Source organism: Nelumbo nucifera, chromosome 2 (assembly GCF_055504915.1).
Source record: "Nelumbo nucifera cultivar China Antique chromosome 2, China Antique-T2T, whole genome shotgun sequence".
Taxonomy (NCBI): Eukaryota; Viridiplantae; Streptophyta; class Magnoliopsida; order Proteales; family Nelumbonaceae; genus Nelumbo; species Nelumbo nucifera.
In genome coordinates, this window is record NC_142650.1 from 105554911 (window position 1) to 105572203 (window position 17293).

The 17293-nt window shown below is 35.4% G+C and overlaps 1 protein-coding gene across 2 annotated transcripts; it reads left to right on the forward strand.

The window, feature by feature from the left end:
- Positions 1–1784: 1784 nt before the first annotated feature.
- On the forward strand, positions 1785–13218 carry LOC104603510 (uncharacterized). Of its 2 annotated transcripts, none has more exons than XM_088896894.1 (8): positions 1785–2535; positions 3212–4200; positions 4344–4557; positions 4632–4708; positions 4807–4846; positions 12491–12542; positions 12679–12748; positions 12829–13218. In XM_088896894.1, the coding sequence occupies exons 2-8, from the start codon at positions 3622–3624 to the stop codon at positions 13066–13068; spliced, it is 1272 nt and encodes a 423-aa protein (XP_088753020.1). In that variant the 5' UTR covers positions 1785–2535; positions 3212–3621; the 3' UTR covers positions 13069–13218. The 2 variants fall into 2 exon arrangements, with proteins under 2 accessions (XP_088753020.1, XP_010265860.1); XM_010267558.3 differs by having other exon boundaries at positions 1785–2527.
- Positions 13219–17293: the final 4075 nt, after the last annotated feature.

Here is a 17293-nt window from a genome sequence, read left to right on the forward strand (position 1 = left end):
ACACCTCCCTAGGTCGGTCTACCTCTTTCGCTCCTAAAAGTCGTAGCATTCTCATGTGGTCAGCCATTAGCCCGCATCCAAGGTTCAAAATATGGATACGTTGGACGAACTGATATTATTATTTTTTTTTTAAACCGGTTCAGGGGTCAGTTTAGGGTTCCTTTACCCCCTGAGCCAGTCAGACCCTCAATACACCCACTATAAGGGCATATCGGTGGGTCCCAGAATGATACATATAGGTCTATATGAGTCAATATATTGATACTTTGAACCTTACCTGCATCAAGCAAATTGGGATCTATTTCTCATAGAGCGTGCCTCACAGCCACATCCCACCCTATATTGAGAACATTTCCCCATGAATAATAATACAAGTATGGAAGATGTTTCCGGTGTGCAGTCAAAATACGCTGTGAGGTCAGTGTGAGGTAAGGTTCAATGTCTCAATACATATCAGCCCGTATTAGCTGATATGTATCATATTAGGAGCTTCCTGATACGTCTCTACAAAGGGTGTATCAAGGTTTTGACCGATTCTGAGCTGGATGGACCTTAAACCGGCCCCTCTGAACCAGATTTGTGTTAATGGCCCAATCAGATCAGATTAAATGTAACAATTGAGCACAGCGTTATGGTTCCGCACGGTGTGCTCATATCATTTGATAAAAAGTTACCAAATTACCCTCCAAGGTGATGCAATTTGTCAAAATTGTCCTCCAAAGTGAGACATGTGACATTTTCTCAATGACACGAATCCTATGACCACATCAAACACCATACTATTTCAAATGAGTGGAGTTTTAGAAAAAGAAAAATCTAATGAATGGATCTTAGCTATAAGAAATATGTAGCTTTTGGTTTCAAGCTCTTAGGCTAATTTCATTAATAAATCATGAAGCTAATAACAAATGTACGTCCTAAAAGTAGGGGTAAGTATGAGCCAGTTCAGTTTAGTTTCATGGCTTTTGGAATTGAAACCTACCTCGTGAAGGTCAGTTCTGGCCTGTTCTTAGTGGTTTCAATGTTGGTTTTAAGGTCTACACATGGAACCTGTTCTTTCTTTACTCTTCCCTTTAAAATAAAATGAAACATTGTTCTTTAAAAATTTGATTTTCAATAATATAATATATAATTTAAAAGTTGCATTATCTCTATTGATTGAATTGAGTAATTTAATATGTAGATTATCATAATATATTAATATATGATTTAAGCCTTATCATAATAATTTAATTTTTGTAAATATTACCTTTTACATTACTTATTATATACATTCAGATATAAAAATGAAAACAAATGATCAAATTATTTAATTAATTCAATGGTTAAGTGAGATCGTGGCCTTTTGTAACCAAGACTGTCTTGAGTTCAAATCTTCACATCCTCAAAAGTATTCAAAATTTATTTCACGGCAAGAACGGTTCAGATAAGTAAGCCAGTTTATTATGTCAGTTTAGGTAAGTAAGCCCTTAGACCCTAGAACCAGTTTGAAGGGATCGGTTCTAAGAATTTGGAAGCAGATCTTAGCCTATAACAGATTGAGTAGGATCGATTTAAGACTAGTTTGGTTCTAGATATAGCCTACCCATATGCTCATCTCCGCCTAAAAGTGAATTGGATTTGTGAATCCTTTTCCACACGTCCTTTCCATTTCCACCCCAATCCAAACACCATGAGCACCAAATATTTGGCATGAACAGAGCCGATGTTGCTTATGCTAAACAATATGAATGGTAAAGCAAAATCATCACTGCGACTCCTACCTGATTCATGCTGGCTTCTGATGAAGAACCTTTAATTTAATCAATGACCCAAATGACAAACATGCTAAATATGGATTTAGATTAGAACTTGGAATCTGACCCTCTCCCTTGGTCCCTTACACAGCCCTCCAGTGTAAAGTGTAAACAACAAGAAAGTACAAAAAAGAACAATCCCTTTTGTTAATAAAGGAATCATTTGTCCAAAACTTCATCTGCTAATGGCCTTCCAAGCTTCAATTCTTTATCTCCAAGTAGCAAGTAGCAGTATTAGGATTATTAAATAAAATACATTAATTGAAGTACACAGTACTTATCTTCTTTCTTGTTTTCTGAGACCCGTACTGCTAACAGACATTTCTCCAACATTCCAGCTACAAATAAGACTTGAGAGCTAGGGCTTAAACCCTTTTAGGTTTAGGGTTCTAAGACAAAAAACTCATGCCGTTTTGACTTGTGTCGTTCCCACTCTCACCTCATTATTCGTTAGTCATTTAACACTGGTTACAGAATTACGACGTGGTCGAAACCCACGAAGGAACCAACCTTTTCCTATCCAAATCTGGGAGCTACAGCACATTTGATTCGGGCCCTCCTTGACAATAACATCTATGGCAAGATTGCAAGTGCCACTTAGATGGGAAAATTCTCCTTCTTAGATCCTGCAAAATGGTAGTAGGTCGGAGATTCCCAAGCAGTCACAATTGCACACTGGTTCCGGACGTCAAAGCTGTAAAAATCAGAAAGGAACACATAGAAATGCAGCGGTAAGCCGGTAACCACACTTCTCTGTTTAATTCTTAATTTAATATATTTATTTCTTGCTCCTTCTCTTGTCAGAATAAAATAATGAATACCCATCATAAGATTCTCGTTAATTTTAAATACTGACATAGAAAAGTTCAGTTTTCCAAGTTTGTAGTTATTTTAATCTATCTTCCGAATTTGGATTCTTATATATTAACCGCTATGCTGTATTCTAGAGCACGCGATTACTGGATGAGAGTGAATGCCCATCTGTTTATTTTTATAATTCGACTACCTTCATAAAAAGATGCAGTTTTGTGGAAGTAAAGGCAACTGCCACTTCTTTTCTCGTTCTCGTTTTCCAAAATTTGTTATCCCTATCTAGCTTTGGAATAAATAAAGGCCTGTGGGTTTGTGAATTTATGCCAGTATCTCAAATTAAATTATTAGCTTCGGATACCCAGAACAAAAAGGTTCCAGTTTTTCTGATGATAACCTTCAGAATCATTTCAAGTTCTACTCTAGAAGACCCATCTCCGTTTGTTAGCCAAGATTCAACGCCTCAGGGCGAAAGCCCAATTTTATCTGGATTGAAAGTGGAGCATATTTGTTTATCACATTTGTTTTATGATTTCATTTGTTCATTCATTTCGTATGTCTTTTCTGGTGTATTGATTTTCTTTAAATTTTTTTTGGTCTTTTAGGCTCTGGGGGTATCACAAGATCATTGTTCACCTCCATCCATCTTAGGAATAACTAAAGGGCTTGTAGAGGATTATGCATTTATACTCATATCTTAAGTCTGAAGTCTTTCAGAATATGGAGAAAGAAAGAGATAGAAGGAGAGCATTTCCTCAATAAATCTAGGAGCTTAGAAGTACTATTTTTCCAGCTCCTTCTGTTCCTTTTCCAATTTTTTTCCTAATTCTGTGTGTTGTTTGTGGGATCATCATCTGAGGGAATTCACTGTGGAACAGAATAAGGTTGGTGCTGTTCTGGCTGTCAACCAAGAAAGGAAACAAAAAGAGATCTGTTCTAGGTGTTGGTGAAGTAGTTTGTTATTGTTTCTTCTTGTAGTTTTTCATTAGTTATTGACTGATTTGATTGCCTGTAAATGAACACTCGAAAGACTCAGTTTCAAGAATTGAACAATGGGTTTGCAAGTGATTATTCTTTTGAATCATTTGGTCGAACCTATGAAAATTTCACTTCTCAGCAGCCTTTGAATATGGGAGCTTGTTTCCAATCTCCTATGCCAGCCTTGGATGGAGGCTCACTACAGCCAAATCTGAGGCCTTCCAATTTAGCTAGCACTATTTCAAGTCATTTTGGACCACCAAATTCTGCTTTTTATGCAACTGAACGTTACATGGGTTTTCCACAATATCAGTATCAAAGTACCCGTCCATGTTTCTCAGAATTGCCAAAGAATTATGAGGAACCTTTTTCTGTTAATTCAGAAAGGTGTGATGACCTCGACCTTCAATCAAGAGATTCTTTACAATCCATTGTGAAACTTCCCTTCTGTAGCAATCAGAATGCTAGATTTTCTGATATTTCCAATCAAAGTTCATATACAAATTTTCCTGGGGTTGAACTTCATCCACTTCTGCCGTCTAAGTTGATGGGTGAAGATGCCACTTTGGACAACAGGAACCCCTCAAATCCTTACAAGAGAAATCAGAATCCTAGAGTGAGTTTTTTTTTTCTTTTTAGTCTTATTATTATGTATATGTTTATTACTGGTAAGAAACTTTGTATTTTTAATGGGCTAATAAGAAACCATTGCCTTGTTAAGTATGGTTTGGCTTGATTGCATTCGTCTCATTTATGCAGATTGGTTACAATCCAGCCACATCTCCACTTGCACAACCAAGTTTACATGTTCAGTCAGAAAAACATGCTCTGAGACCTTCTGGAGGTGTTTCTGTTGCTTCTGGTAGCACTGTTACATCTGGAGCAGCACCATCAAGTAAAACACGGATTAGATGGACTCCAGATCTTCACGAGCGATTTGTTGAATCTGTGAATCGCCTTGGGGGTGCTGAAAGTATGTAGTATGAGATCATATTTGAGGTCAAGAATGTAGAAAATAGTTGACATTTATTTGTTGGGTGAATGCAGAGGCAACTCCAAAAGGGATCCTGAAGTTGATGGATTCTGAAGGATTAACCATCTTCCATGTGAAAAGCCATTTGCAGGTTTTCCATTGCAAAATACAGAACTTTGGTGTTGTATAAATATCAGCTTTTATTTAATTTTCTGATATCTGAGTCAAACCTTTTCATGTGGCTTTCAGAAATATCGAATTGCCAAGTACATACCAGAATCTGCAGAAGGTGAATCCTTGTCACCCATCTCATTGTTGTTGGTAGATTGAGTTGTTTTTTTCCATTATGCTATTTATCTGTTGAACATTGAAAATATCTATGGAGAGAAATGGTAATTGAGTCTTTTTATGTGAATTTTGAAAAGGTTGGATTTACATATTCTCTTTTATGGTGTATTAGATACTTTTGCACATTGATGACAGTTCTATTATTACATGATTCTAACCATTGAATGAACTTAAACCGGATGCAGTTTTCTTATAATTTTATATTTTAGGAAACAAAAATTTCTACACTTAATATTAGATTTTGATTCTCTAGTTCTTGTTTTGAGGGTCAATTACATGCTAGATTGATGTGGCCATGTTGGATGGGAAGGAGAAAGTCCTACTGAGATGAACATAGTGGGAAGAAGAGGGAGAAATTAAGGATTTTAAATATAGGAGAATGATATTCAGATCTGAAATAGAGAAGAAAGATTGCATCTTTTTAAGAATAGATGGATAGATAGATAGATAGATAAAGAGATAGAGATAGGGATAGAGATAGATAGATAGAGAGAAGACAATAAAACACTCTTAACTTCAAACAAACTTTTCATTCAATTAATTGCACTCTTAAATTCCAATTATATAAACTAAATATGATAGCTCAAATCTCCATTTATATATTCTAATATTAACCATGAAACTGACCCAAAACAAATTCTAATTACTTCAAAACAAGACAAACCCATAAGTAACCCATATGGACACTCATACACAATGTTTTCAAAGGCATTTGAGGCATATGCCTGGAGGTGTGGCACACTCAAAATGCCCTGAGGCATATATGCTGGAAGTGTGGATGCCTCTGAGACATGTGCCTCAAATTCCTTTTGAAAGGCATACACCTTTGGTATGTCTCATGTGCCTCATGTGTTTCATTCATGCCTCAAGAAAGAAAGAAGAAAAAAGAAGCAGAAGAAAAGAAAAAAAAAACACAGAAGAGGGGAACCCCTCCTCTTCTTCTTCCTCCTCCTCCTTTTGAGAAGGCTTACACTTCCTTGTGCTCAGGATACTTATGCTTCTTGCATTCTGAGTTACACCTCATACTGTAGTGGAATGCCTCAATCATGCTCATTTTAAAGCTTTTCTCACTTAAGGACTCTAACTTCTAAAATAACACTAATGACACTTTCTAATCCAATACACCAGAAATTACTGAAGTACCAAAGCACCATTTTACTATATGTATTAATTACAGGAATTACTGTAAATGGTAGGTCTGGAATTGTGATAAATATTAATTTTTCTTCTTTTTTACTTAGAATATTAAATTTCTAGAAAACTAATACTTAACTCTATTCCTAAGGCAGTAACAAACTAAAAATATCAAAATTCAAATAGCCCAAAATAATGAAATTGCGATTGGGTGAGAAATTAGGAGAACTCTGATTTCTTTCTCCATGGATTCTTTCCATCATTCCATTCTATTTAGTGCTTTCTTTCCTTGCTTCCATGTCTGCATCATAAATGCTAATGATGGGTTTAGATTAGACTTGATTTTCACTTTGTGATCTTCTGAATTTTGTGTATTCAAGGACCAAAACCCTTATATCTTTTGGGGATTCTTTTCTTTCAGTTAGTAAGATGCAGTTTAGGGAGAATGTCTGTTGAAATATTATCTTTCTTATGGTTTTATTGAATTCTTGGAGAATATTTGAGGCTTTCTTCTATGAATGTGGTGGAAATATTAATTATTTCACCATATGGTTCAGTATTATATTTGATAAGAGTTCTGATACTTGCACCTTTCATTCTATTTTTGATACTGAAACTGAAAGAAACAGGCCAAGTGGAAGGGGCTAGAAGAGCTAGGGGCAGACCAAAAAAGACATGGGTAGAAGTAGTAAGAAATGATTTAACAGTGGATATGGCTTTAAATAGAATGGATTGGTCAAACAGGATTCATTTAGCCGATCCCATATAATTGGGATAAGGCATAAATGATGATGACGATGATGAAACTGAAAGAAACAGGTCAGCAAAAGAAGGAATCAGAACATTTCTTGGAAGTTCCTATCCAAAACAAATGGGCCAACCCTGTCCACATCCATGAAATCAATGTCTTCTGTTACCAAGAACTTTTCTTGAAAGCCTTACACATTTTATCAGAACATTTAGGTCTGCTCCACACTTCCACTACGATAGGAGCAGTCCAAACTGCTATGGACTTTCCTTGTCAGATCCCTGCTGGTTACATGGCACCGCATAATATCAAAGAAGATCTTTTATTTTCTTACTTTTTTAGTCTTGTGTGGCTGGGGGTTTTATTTTTCTTTTTTCATTTTGGTGGACTTGATTACAGGACTCTATGTCCCACTAGGTTCGTCAATGTGGATTCTGGAGTTCTTCAGTGGATCATCTGTTGGAAGTTCTATGGACCAAGTTCATTGTCAATGGCTAGTACTCAAATAAAATAAAAGAAGTTTGATGTTTGGGTATAACATCAATTCATGGGGAAGTTTCATGTATATTATTAGTCCTTTTTTTTGCTTTATCTCATCAAAGAAGTGGTTTAAGATTGTAGATGTCGGTGGTTCGTTGAGGGGTTTGAGTCCATGTGCACTATTCTTTCTGAAACCCGTCAGCCTCATGAGCTCAAAGTTCAAAATATATTTTTCTATTGATATGCCAATCCTTGTGCATCTAATTCTTATCTGGAAGATGATCTTTTCTATTATTATGCTTTTATTCTATGAACTTGTTCTTTGTTTACATGATACATATTACAGGGGGATTAGGGGATGGGGATAGAACCAGGTGCACGTGAGGCACACTGACCTTCAGAGAGCCTACAGTTACATGGGTTTGATCCTGCGTCTCCATTTTTAGAGGAACGCCGAGTGACCATCTCAGCTACTGGGTCATCAGTCTTCTGCGGTTGAGTACTTGTAGTCTTTTGACTAGGATTCAGTTTCAGTGTCTTTAAAGTTAACTACCTTCATTCAGTGTCTGGTATTGGGGGTATATGATGTGTATATGTTTGTATGTCTATCTAGTTTGGCCTCTAATATCGTTTCATTATTAGTTTTTACTCATGCTTGAAAGTTGGGAAGTGTAAAATAGTGATTCCCTGAAATTCCTTTGGTGCACCTCATCATTATCATCCTAGCCTTATTCCAACTATATGGGGTGGACTACATGAATCCTGTTTCACCATTCTGCTCTGTTTAATGTCATATCCATTGTTAAATTATTAGCACTTAAATCATTTCTTAATACTTTGAGCCATGTCCTTTTTACCCCTACCCCTTTGACTTGCAACAGATCACTTCTTATGGGTGTTAAGGGTATTCTATATACATAAGTAAACCATCTTAGTCTACTTTCTCTCAGCTTATTACCACCTACTAGTAAATGTGTACATGCATTATAACAATAATAATTTTAGTATCTTTATTATATATATAATATATAATTTGAGATGTGTAAAATTTTCTCTTTTTTTGTATTTTCTATAATTTTTTTATTTCCGTCTATTTTTTCTTGAGTTTTTATTATTGTAATTATGGCATCATCAGTTAACCATTTTCCTTAAAAGAAAAAAAAAACTTAATTTTTGGGTGGCTTTAAATCTTCCTAGCCTTATTCCAACTATATGGGGTGGACTACATGAATCCTGTTTCACCATTCTGCTCTGTTTAATGTCATATCCATTGTTAAATTATTAGCACTTAAATCATTTCTTAATACTTTGAGCCATGTCCTTTTTACCCCTACCCCTTTGACTTGCAACAGATCACTTCTTATGGGTGTTAAGGGTATTCTATATACATAAGTAAACCATCTTAGTCTACTTTCTCTCAGCTTATTACCACCTACTAGTAAATGTGTACATGCATTATAACAATAATAATTTTAGTATCTTTATTATATATATAATATATAATTTGAGATGTGTAAAATTTTCTCTTTTTTTGTATTTTCTATAATTTTTTTATTTCCGTCTATTTTTTCTTGAGTTTTTATTATTGTAATTATGGCATCATCAGTTAACCATTTTCCTTAAAAGAAAAAAAAAACTTAATTTTTGGGTGGCTTTAAATTTTCATTTCATTTACATAATTAAATATAAAAATAATTCTTGTTATCATAATGATCTTTGTTTAATACGACAAATGTATAGTATTTCAGATATGTTAGAGCTTTCTATAAATTCTGTATATATTTATAACTTGTTTGTATTTCTATCTATTTTTTAATTTGTTGTTTTAATTATGATATCATTGGTTGACCCATTTATCCAATTGGTTGGATCGTTGACCCACCACCTAGATGGAAAAATAGTTTTGTATTTGAGTTAGTTTTAATTTTCTATTACATTTCCATCATCAATAAAAATAGTTCTCATTTATCACACTTATTTTTGTTTAATATGATGAATACATAATATTGAAGATGTATCCAGATGCCTTCTACAAAGTCTATATTTTTTTTAATAATTTATATGTTTTTCTATCTTTTTAAAATTTTTATTATTTAATTATCACATCATGAATTGACCCATTTGACCTAAAAGACTGAACCATTGACCCACCACCCGAATAGAAAAATCTTTCATTTCTAAGTTGGTTTTAAATTTTTTATTTCATTTCCATCATTACTAAAGTCACTTCTTATTTATCATACTAATTTTTGTTTAGTATGATGGATATTTAATATTAGATATGTGCCCAAAAATTTTCACAAAAATTTGTATTTTTTTTGTAAATTTTGTATTACTTATTTAATGACATCATGGGTTGACCTATTTGACCTAGATGGTTCCATTACTTACCTGCCACCTAGACGGAAGAACAATTTTGTTAAGTCAGTTTTGAACACAGGCTTTGTATTGTTAAAATTATTGGATAGATTTAATTAGTAGAATTTATTGCTAAGAAATAAAGAAAAAACTCAAATATAGGATTTAATGAGAAAGAATGGGAGATAACACCTTAAATATAGGACTTAATGAGAGGGAATTGAAGGAAGTGAAAAGTAGTAGTTTGAATTGTGTTTTCTTCCCTCACAATCAAAGGGACCAAATTCAAAAGTATGGACATTTTAGCAAAGAAAAAAGTTCAAAAAGATCATTTATTTAATATACCTTAAATATAGGATTTAATGAGAAAAATGGGAGTTAATACCTAAAATATAAGGCTTAATAGGAGAGAATAGAATGAACTTAACAGTAGTGGTTTAAATTATGTGTTTTGCCCTCACAATAAATACAGATCAAATTAAAAAAAAAAGGAGCATTTTAGTCACCTTAGATATAGGACTTAATGAGAGGGAATAGAACAAACTTAATAATAGTGGTTTAAATTACATTTTTTGCCCTCACAATAAATAGGGACCAAAAATAGACCTCATTCCCACTTTTAATAGTAGTATAGATATAGATATAGATATATATTGGAGCTACTAGGTTCCTTCAAATGACTTCATTTTTTACCCTATCCTTTCTAGTTTTTCCACTCATCCATCTCTGCATACGCATTTCTGCTAGTCATTTTTTGGACATGTTTCTTGACTGCACAATACTACTCCATACAGCATAACTAGCCTTACAACAGTTTCATGGAATTTTCCTTTTAATCTAGGTGGTATTCACCTATCAAATAAGATTGATACATCCCTCCGTTTTGCCCATCCTGCTCTAATTCTATGGGGGATATCCTCCTCAATCTCTCCCTTGTTATGAATTATTGAACTGAGGTACCAGAAAAGGTCATTTTGAACCATCTCAATCCCTTTGTGCACCTTTGCTTGTTAATCCTCAGATGGAAATTTCGACACAATACTCCCCCAATTGAGCATATTGTATCATATTGGTGGTTGTCCAATACTCAAAATACAAGAGCTTTGGTCTTTTGACCCATTTCAGGGGGTAGGCAGCCTAAGACCTACCCCTTGACCTATTTTTGAAAAAAAAAAAAAGGCTGGGTTAGGTACAAAGTATTGGTACACCCATTCCAGCATATTAGGGTATTGATACTTTGAATCTTGATTTGATTTAGATGCTTATGTCCTCATACTTGGCTGCCTATGTATTAAGAGAATTCAGCTTCTTGACTCCAGCTTCTTTATGTCAACAGTTGCTTCGGCTTCTCTAGAGATTTCCTGGTTGCTTATGCTTAATTGTGTATTTTCCTTGCCTTCGGTTTTTCTTGATTCCAAATGTCAGTGGGAGGGGTGCAACATGACATTTTATCCAACTCACTCAGCAAAGCTCTATTCCAATCTATGTCTTTTGTAGTCTTCGTGAAGTTCTTTTAGAACCCTTAACTTGCATCATACCCCACCCTAGAAGGTTTGCCTTCCATGAACACTACCAATCTATTTTAACTATTTTCCCTTCATTAGGGGTGGGGGGGGGAGGGTTGCCATTCGTATATCTCAACATTTTTTTTTTATAAGTATCAATTAATTAAAAAGAAAGTACAACCAGAAGCTGTACAATTGAAGTACAAAGGTAGCGCTCAAACTACATAACCAATGGGAGATACAAACAGGCTTTTAAAGTCAAAAGAGAACCGTAAAAAGAACTGTCAACTTTTAGCTGAATCGAAGACCAGGAGAACAGCTTCCCCACAATCTTCTGCCACACTTCCTCTTCTTGACAGATTTTGTTTTGGAATAACACAGCACCTGGAATCAGATCCCATAGAACTTTCCCTTTCTTGCTCAGGCCTTGTACCCTCCAACTGTTGACCAAAACAGCCATTGATTCTGGGCAGCAACTTCTGATTGCAAAAATTCTGAGGATCCTCACCCATATCTTGTAAGTGAAGCTGCAATGCAATAACAGACGGTCAACAGTCTAATCATCACTGTTGCACAAGGCACATCTTTTAGAATTAATCACCACACCACTCCTAACCAGATTGTCTCTAGTAGGAATCTTATTCAGGTAAGCAGCCCAAATAAAAAAAGAGATCTTCGATGGAATGTGCTTGCACCATATTATATACACAGGAAAATCCAGATCTACTTCCTCTTGGGCCAGCCTACCATAGAAAGATTTCACCGAAAACTGGCCTTTGCTATCTGCAACCCAAAACCTTTTATCTGCTGCATTAGGGTCAATTTGAGTGCTGTACAACCTTTGAAGAAGCCTACTAAAAGGTTCGATCTCCCAATCATTCAAAGCCCTTCTAAACAAGAGATTCTAGACAACCTTTTATCTCAACATCCTCATATCTGCTACGCTCATTTCACTACAAATTTATTTAGTCATAAAATGGTTAACCGAGCTCCACTTTTCAGAGCTAGGTTTTCACCTCCAATGACTATATTACAGTAGCATATCACCAGTTAAATATGCACGAAAACCAAGCTGTCCCCAACCAAGCCCTTTTAAAAAAACATAAAAAGTTAGTTTCTTGAATTAAAAATCTCCTCTTTTATGAGGAAGTACTAGCCCTTTTGGTGCTGATGGAAGGTCAGTGGTTCTTATGCTTATTACTTCAATGTATTCTGAAAGACCTGATCTAAATATAGTGAGACAACACCAGAAGATAGCATAGCCATCGATCTCTTCTCTCTTTGATGAATTATAAGTGATATAAACCAGGAATTTCCTCATAATCTCTGATTGAAATAGTTGCTCTACTTTCGATTGCAGGAAAAACTGAGAGAACCTGTGCTAACAGCATTCCTCAGATTGACGCAAAAACGTAAGAGAAGTGCTAAAACTTAAACTGAACTATATTTATTTCCAATATTTATTCCCATTCTTGCTATAATATTCACCATCCCCTTATATGCAAACTAAGTATTTTTAACTCTCATTTATCAACATGTATCTGCTAGTGGCATGCAAATCACAGAAGCATTGCGACTACAACTGGAAGTCCAGAGGCGTCTTCATGAGCAGCTAGAGGTATAACTGTACTTTTATGTCTTTTTTCTAGAACTTATATCATCAAATAATACCTTCCTCCTTTTTCCTTCTTGAACCAGATTCAGCGAAACCTACAAATGCGGATTGAGGAACAGGGGAGACAACTGAAGAAGATGTTTGAGCAGCAACAGAAAGCAAAGAAGAACTGGTTAGATACCCAAAACTTGGACACCTTGTTCTCAGATGACCAATCGAACAGTGTTGAAGATGTTCAGGTTTCTAGTGTAGGAGAAGGATCAGAAGATACCAACTTCCCATCCAATGATTACCCAAGATACTTCCCATCAAAGATAAGTTGATTAGCTTTTGAAATCACATTATTTGATCTTTAATTGGAAGCAGGGTGTGCATTTGTGCAGTTAATGTATCATGGGTTGTTAGTTCTTACAAATTTTGTTCAACACAACAGAATCAACATAGTCGCGTATTCTTTTGGTGATTTTGCTACTTTACTTCTACTACGAGCAAATATTTTTGAGCAATGCCTTCAACCCCATAATGAGACAAAGGAAGATTAAGTGGCAAGAATCAACAAGCATTCTTTAAAAATAATGTAAAGAAAGCGCATATATCCCCTTCCCCTTACGCGTAGTTTGAAAATCGTGCAAATACATGATATAAGAATATCATATACAAGGCTTTGCATTGAACATATTTGTGTTTTCATTCTTCCAACTGAGCCTTTAGTGTCTTAGAAATTTATTGCACTTATTGCATGCTATTTGGTCCAAATGTATTCTTTCACACTTTTGACATGCAAAAGAAGTGAAGTATCAGTAAAGGCTTTGAAAAGTATAGGACTGAAAATGAGTTGAAAGCAAATTTTGGTTTACTTTTATTTTGAGTTTTACTTTGTTACGCTTGGATGCATTGCAAATGAAGTAAAGAAAAGTAAACCTAAAGAAAAAACGAACCAAAGTTTTCACTCCCATGCATTTATACTAGTGCAAAATGAATTTGCACTACAAACAAACAAATCCAAAAGGTTTTAAATACAAATGACCCTTTCATGGAGAAACTCCGTTACCTTGCTTGGGTTTGAGGGTGTGAGTGTAGGTTGTGTCGCAACTCATTGTCACCTTGTACCTTCATTCTCTGACATTTATTAGTATAATATGGGCCTGGGCCTAACTTTTTTGTGTGTTAGCAGGGGCATTTTAGTTCCACATGGTTTGGTTACTTTTCCTCCGAGGTGAATGATTTACCCAATGGGGAGAAGGGTGAAACTTATCAAAAACAAATAATAATACCAAAATTTTAGCAGAGGAAAAGTTCATTATGTGTGGACTCTACACTTAGGCCCCGTTCGCTTTTTGTTAAGTTATTTATTTAGGTAAATACAATTATCTGGGTAAGTTTTTCTTGGAAAACACTTATCCATATAAGTGTATTTACCCATGTTCTTTTATTTCCCAAGTAAAAAAGGAAATGACCATTTTAACCACAACAATTCATTATTAAAATGGTCATTTTTGCCCCATTCAAGTATTAAAAACTTTCCCCTAAGTGAGAAGGTTATTTACCCACCTAGGAGATGAGTATCATACCCAAATTTCCCTGGTCCCCACATTAATCTGAAAAAAGAATGTGGGATTCTTGGTCAATGGGAATCAAAATCCCATTGAGCAACTTTCCCCCTCTCAAAATCTTAAAAAAGAATGCCCCCTTGTAAAAAACACAGGGAAGTTGGTCAACATCTCCTCCAAACTTGACAACAAATGACCTAAAAAACACTTGTACTACACATCACTTTTTTCTTACTTGTATGATTCAAGCATTTACTATTCTCCTATCAAGAAAAACTGTTTGAGCACGATTTCATGGCATTACCGAGGGAGGTGGGGTGCAATGGATAAGACTCAAGTCAGCGCCCAGGGTCTAGGATTTATGTACAATGTGGGTCTCTTGTTGTATTTGATTATTCTAGACATTTTATAGTTTTTGGATTATTCTTTAACTCACCACTTATCTTATTATTATTATTATTATTTTTAATGCTAAAAGGCAATTCTTCATTGATAATGCTCAGATTACAAGAAAACAGACATAGAACAAAGAAACCGAGACTCAGACCTATAAAAGCAACCAAAACAAACCAATTCTCATTAGACACCACCACAAAGACAGAAATAACAACCTAGAACAGCTGAGCACCAGCAGTGTCGTCAAGCAAGGCCTCTGCAATTGGCAGAACGAAGAAATCACGAGAAAATGAAGGTCATAATCCTTTAACAGAAACCAAAAAGCCACTAAAGACTCCCAAAACAATGAAGTACAACCAACCAAAACCTAAAACATCTATTGAAAACCACAAAGAGAAATTAAAGCTAACACACCAAAGACCCTTGAAATAAAATAAAATAAAAAGACTTCAGTGGAATGGGCTTAGGCCCACAACCACGTTAAGTGAGTAGGAAATCCCGAGTGGTTCCATTTTCATCATCTAAACCATTCATTACATGCCTATGGGTGCAATTTGGGCGGGCTTCGGTTGAGTACTGGTTATAATTTGAATGGGCCTAGCTCAAGGGTACATACACTACACTACAGTGTAAATTCTTTAAATTGGATACCCGACTTGCACCCCTAAACATGCCTTACGTTAGCTACATAAAATTGAACTAACCTCAAACACATTTAGAGTGATAGATCAAAAGTCCATTTTAGTTCAAAATAAGAAAATCGTCCAGAAAGCTGATGGGATTGTTCTACTTGTTTTCTTTATAAATAAAGAAATTATATAAAACCATAGAAAAAGATAGAAAGTTACCAACATTTGGTAGCCAGTTAGGAGAAGTATCAAAACAAAAGTGGGACAGGGGGGGATTTTAGCATAATTAACTACCCAATGCGCAGGATGGCTAACAAAATGATTAATATGACAAAAAAAAGAACATGATGGCTCTTTGCAATTAAGGCTGTGTTTTGTTTTGGGTTTTATTTTATTATGCTTCATGTTTTAATTTACTTCATTTGTAATGCAATCAAACAAAATAAACTAAAATTTCAAATAAAAATAGGTCAAAATTTACACTCAAATCTTTTGCATCAGTGCAAATTTATTTGAATTGCAACTAAACACAGCTCAAGGAACATATGGTGCTTAAAAGTTTTAACATCACCAATGAACCACAAACAGTTCATGGTACAAAGTTCCACTGCTTTAAGAGATATTAGTTCCTCATTTGAAACATGACGTCCACCTATGATCACCATAGAAACTATTAGGTCAGGTGAGCACTAAATACTAAGGGTGAACAAATGGGTAGGTTCTACCTAAAACTGAATGGAGCCAGGTGTGCCCGGGATGTGTCGTCAAACACCCAGGACACTGGGTTAATAATTTATATTTTTTCAATCCTCAAAACTAAATAAAGAACGTAGTTTAGTGGTGAGGAAGGGGTCGAATCCTCAGGGAAGCAAAGTTAAAAATTATTATTTTGTTCCGGACAAATAAAAAGAAGAAATAGATTTGAGATTTGCAAAAAATAAGAAAATAAAATTTATTAAATCTGATATTAAATATTCATAATTGAAAAACACAAGAAATTAAATAAAACTGAAATTAACAAGAAAATAAATAAAAATGTGCTGAAATTCGGATCCAATGGTGGTAGCTTTTCGAGAAAACAAACTACAAGTCATTCCTCCTCCGTTCAGCCCTCGAGACACCTTAACCTTGAACTGGGCAAATTTAGATCTACAAAAGACAAAGAAAAACAAAAATTAAATCAAACCAAAATCGAAAATTACAGAAATTAAATTGTTAGAAAAATTGAATAACAAAAAGAAAGAAAGTAAAGCAAAATAAAAAATGGTGGATCAGCTCCAATTGCGGCAGTTGTAGGTTGGACGAACTGCTTGCAGGAACCCCTCCTGACAAGAATTGGGCGTCCTCCTTCCTGTAATGCTTGAACCCCTCAAGAAGCCTTGGCCTTGTGAACTAGGCTAACCAACCCTTTCTCTAGGGCCCTTGGGGTCCTTTTTATAGAGAAGGGTGCCCCTAGGGTTTAGGAATGGAGGGTTAGGATTAAATTAGAGGGATCCTACAGCTAGAGTGAAAAGGAGAAGGTGCCTATAAGTATGGAGGAATGGGATTTAAGCTCCTAGGACTGGACGGTGGAGATTTGGGCGCCTAAGGCTAAAAGGTAGAGATTAAAAGGAGTGGGTGGCGCCCTAGGGTTAGAATGCTAAAATGATGGCACCCTAGAATGGAGGGTGAAGATTGCAAGGTGAATATATAAGGGTATGAGAGGTTGCTAAGGCTTAGATAGTTGAGATTAGATGTTGGGGAGAAGTGGAAGGTGAAGATTTAACAGTTAGGGGCGACTAGGGTTTGTTAGAGGTGAAAAGAATGAGTGGAGAGGCACCCTAGGGTTTGTTAAGGAGAGGGGAGTATGCTAATACAGTAGGAGGGGCTCCTTTCTAGGTTTAGCAAATAGGAGACGCCCTCCCGTGCTCAGTTTTTCACAGAAACACCCCCTCTCTTAGCTGGAATTTTCATCAACTTCCCAAAATCTGCAA

What these genes read in the sequence shown, in the direction of transcription:
- LOC104603510 (XM_088896894.1), top strand. Translation starts at nt 3,622, where the DNA reads ATGAACACTCGAAAGACTCAGTTTCAAGAATTGAACAATGGGTTTGCA. An exon ending in AGAGAAATCAGAATCCTAGA is followed by an intron (nt 4,201 to 4,343) that starts GTGAGTTTTTTT and finishes TCATTTATGCAG; the next exon opens with ATTGGTTACAATCCAGCCAC. An exon ending in CCTCAGATTGACGCAAAAAC is followed by an intron (nt 12,543 to 12,678) that starts GTAAGAGAAGTG and finishes TGTATCTGCTAG; the next exon opens with TGGCATGCAAATCACAGAAG.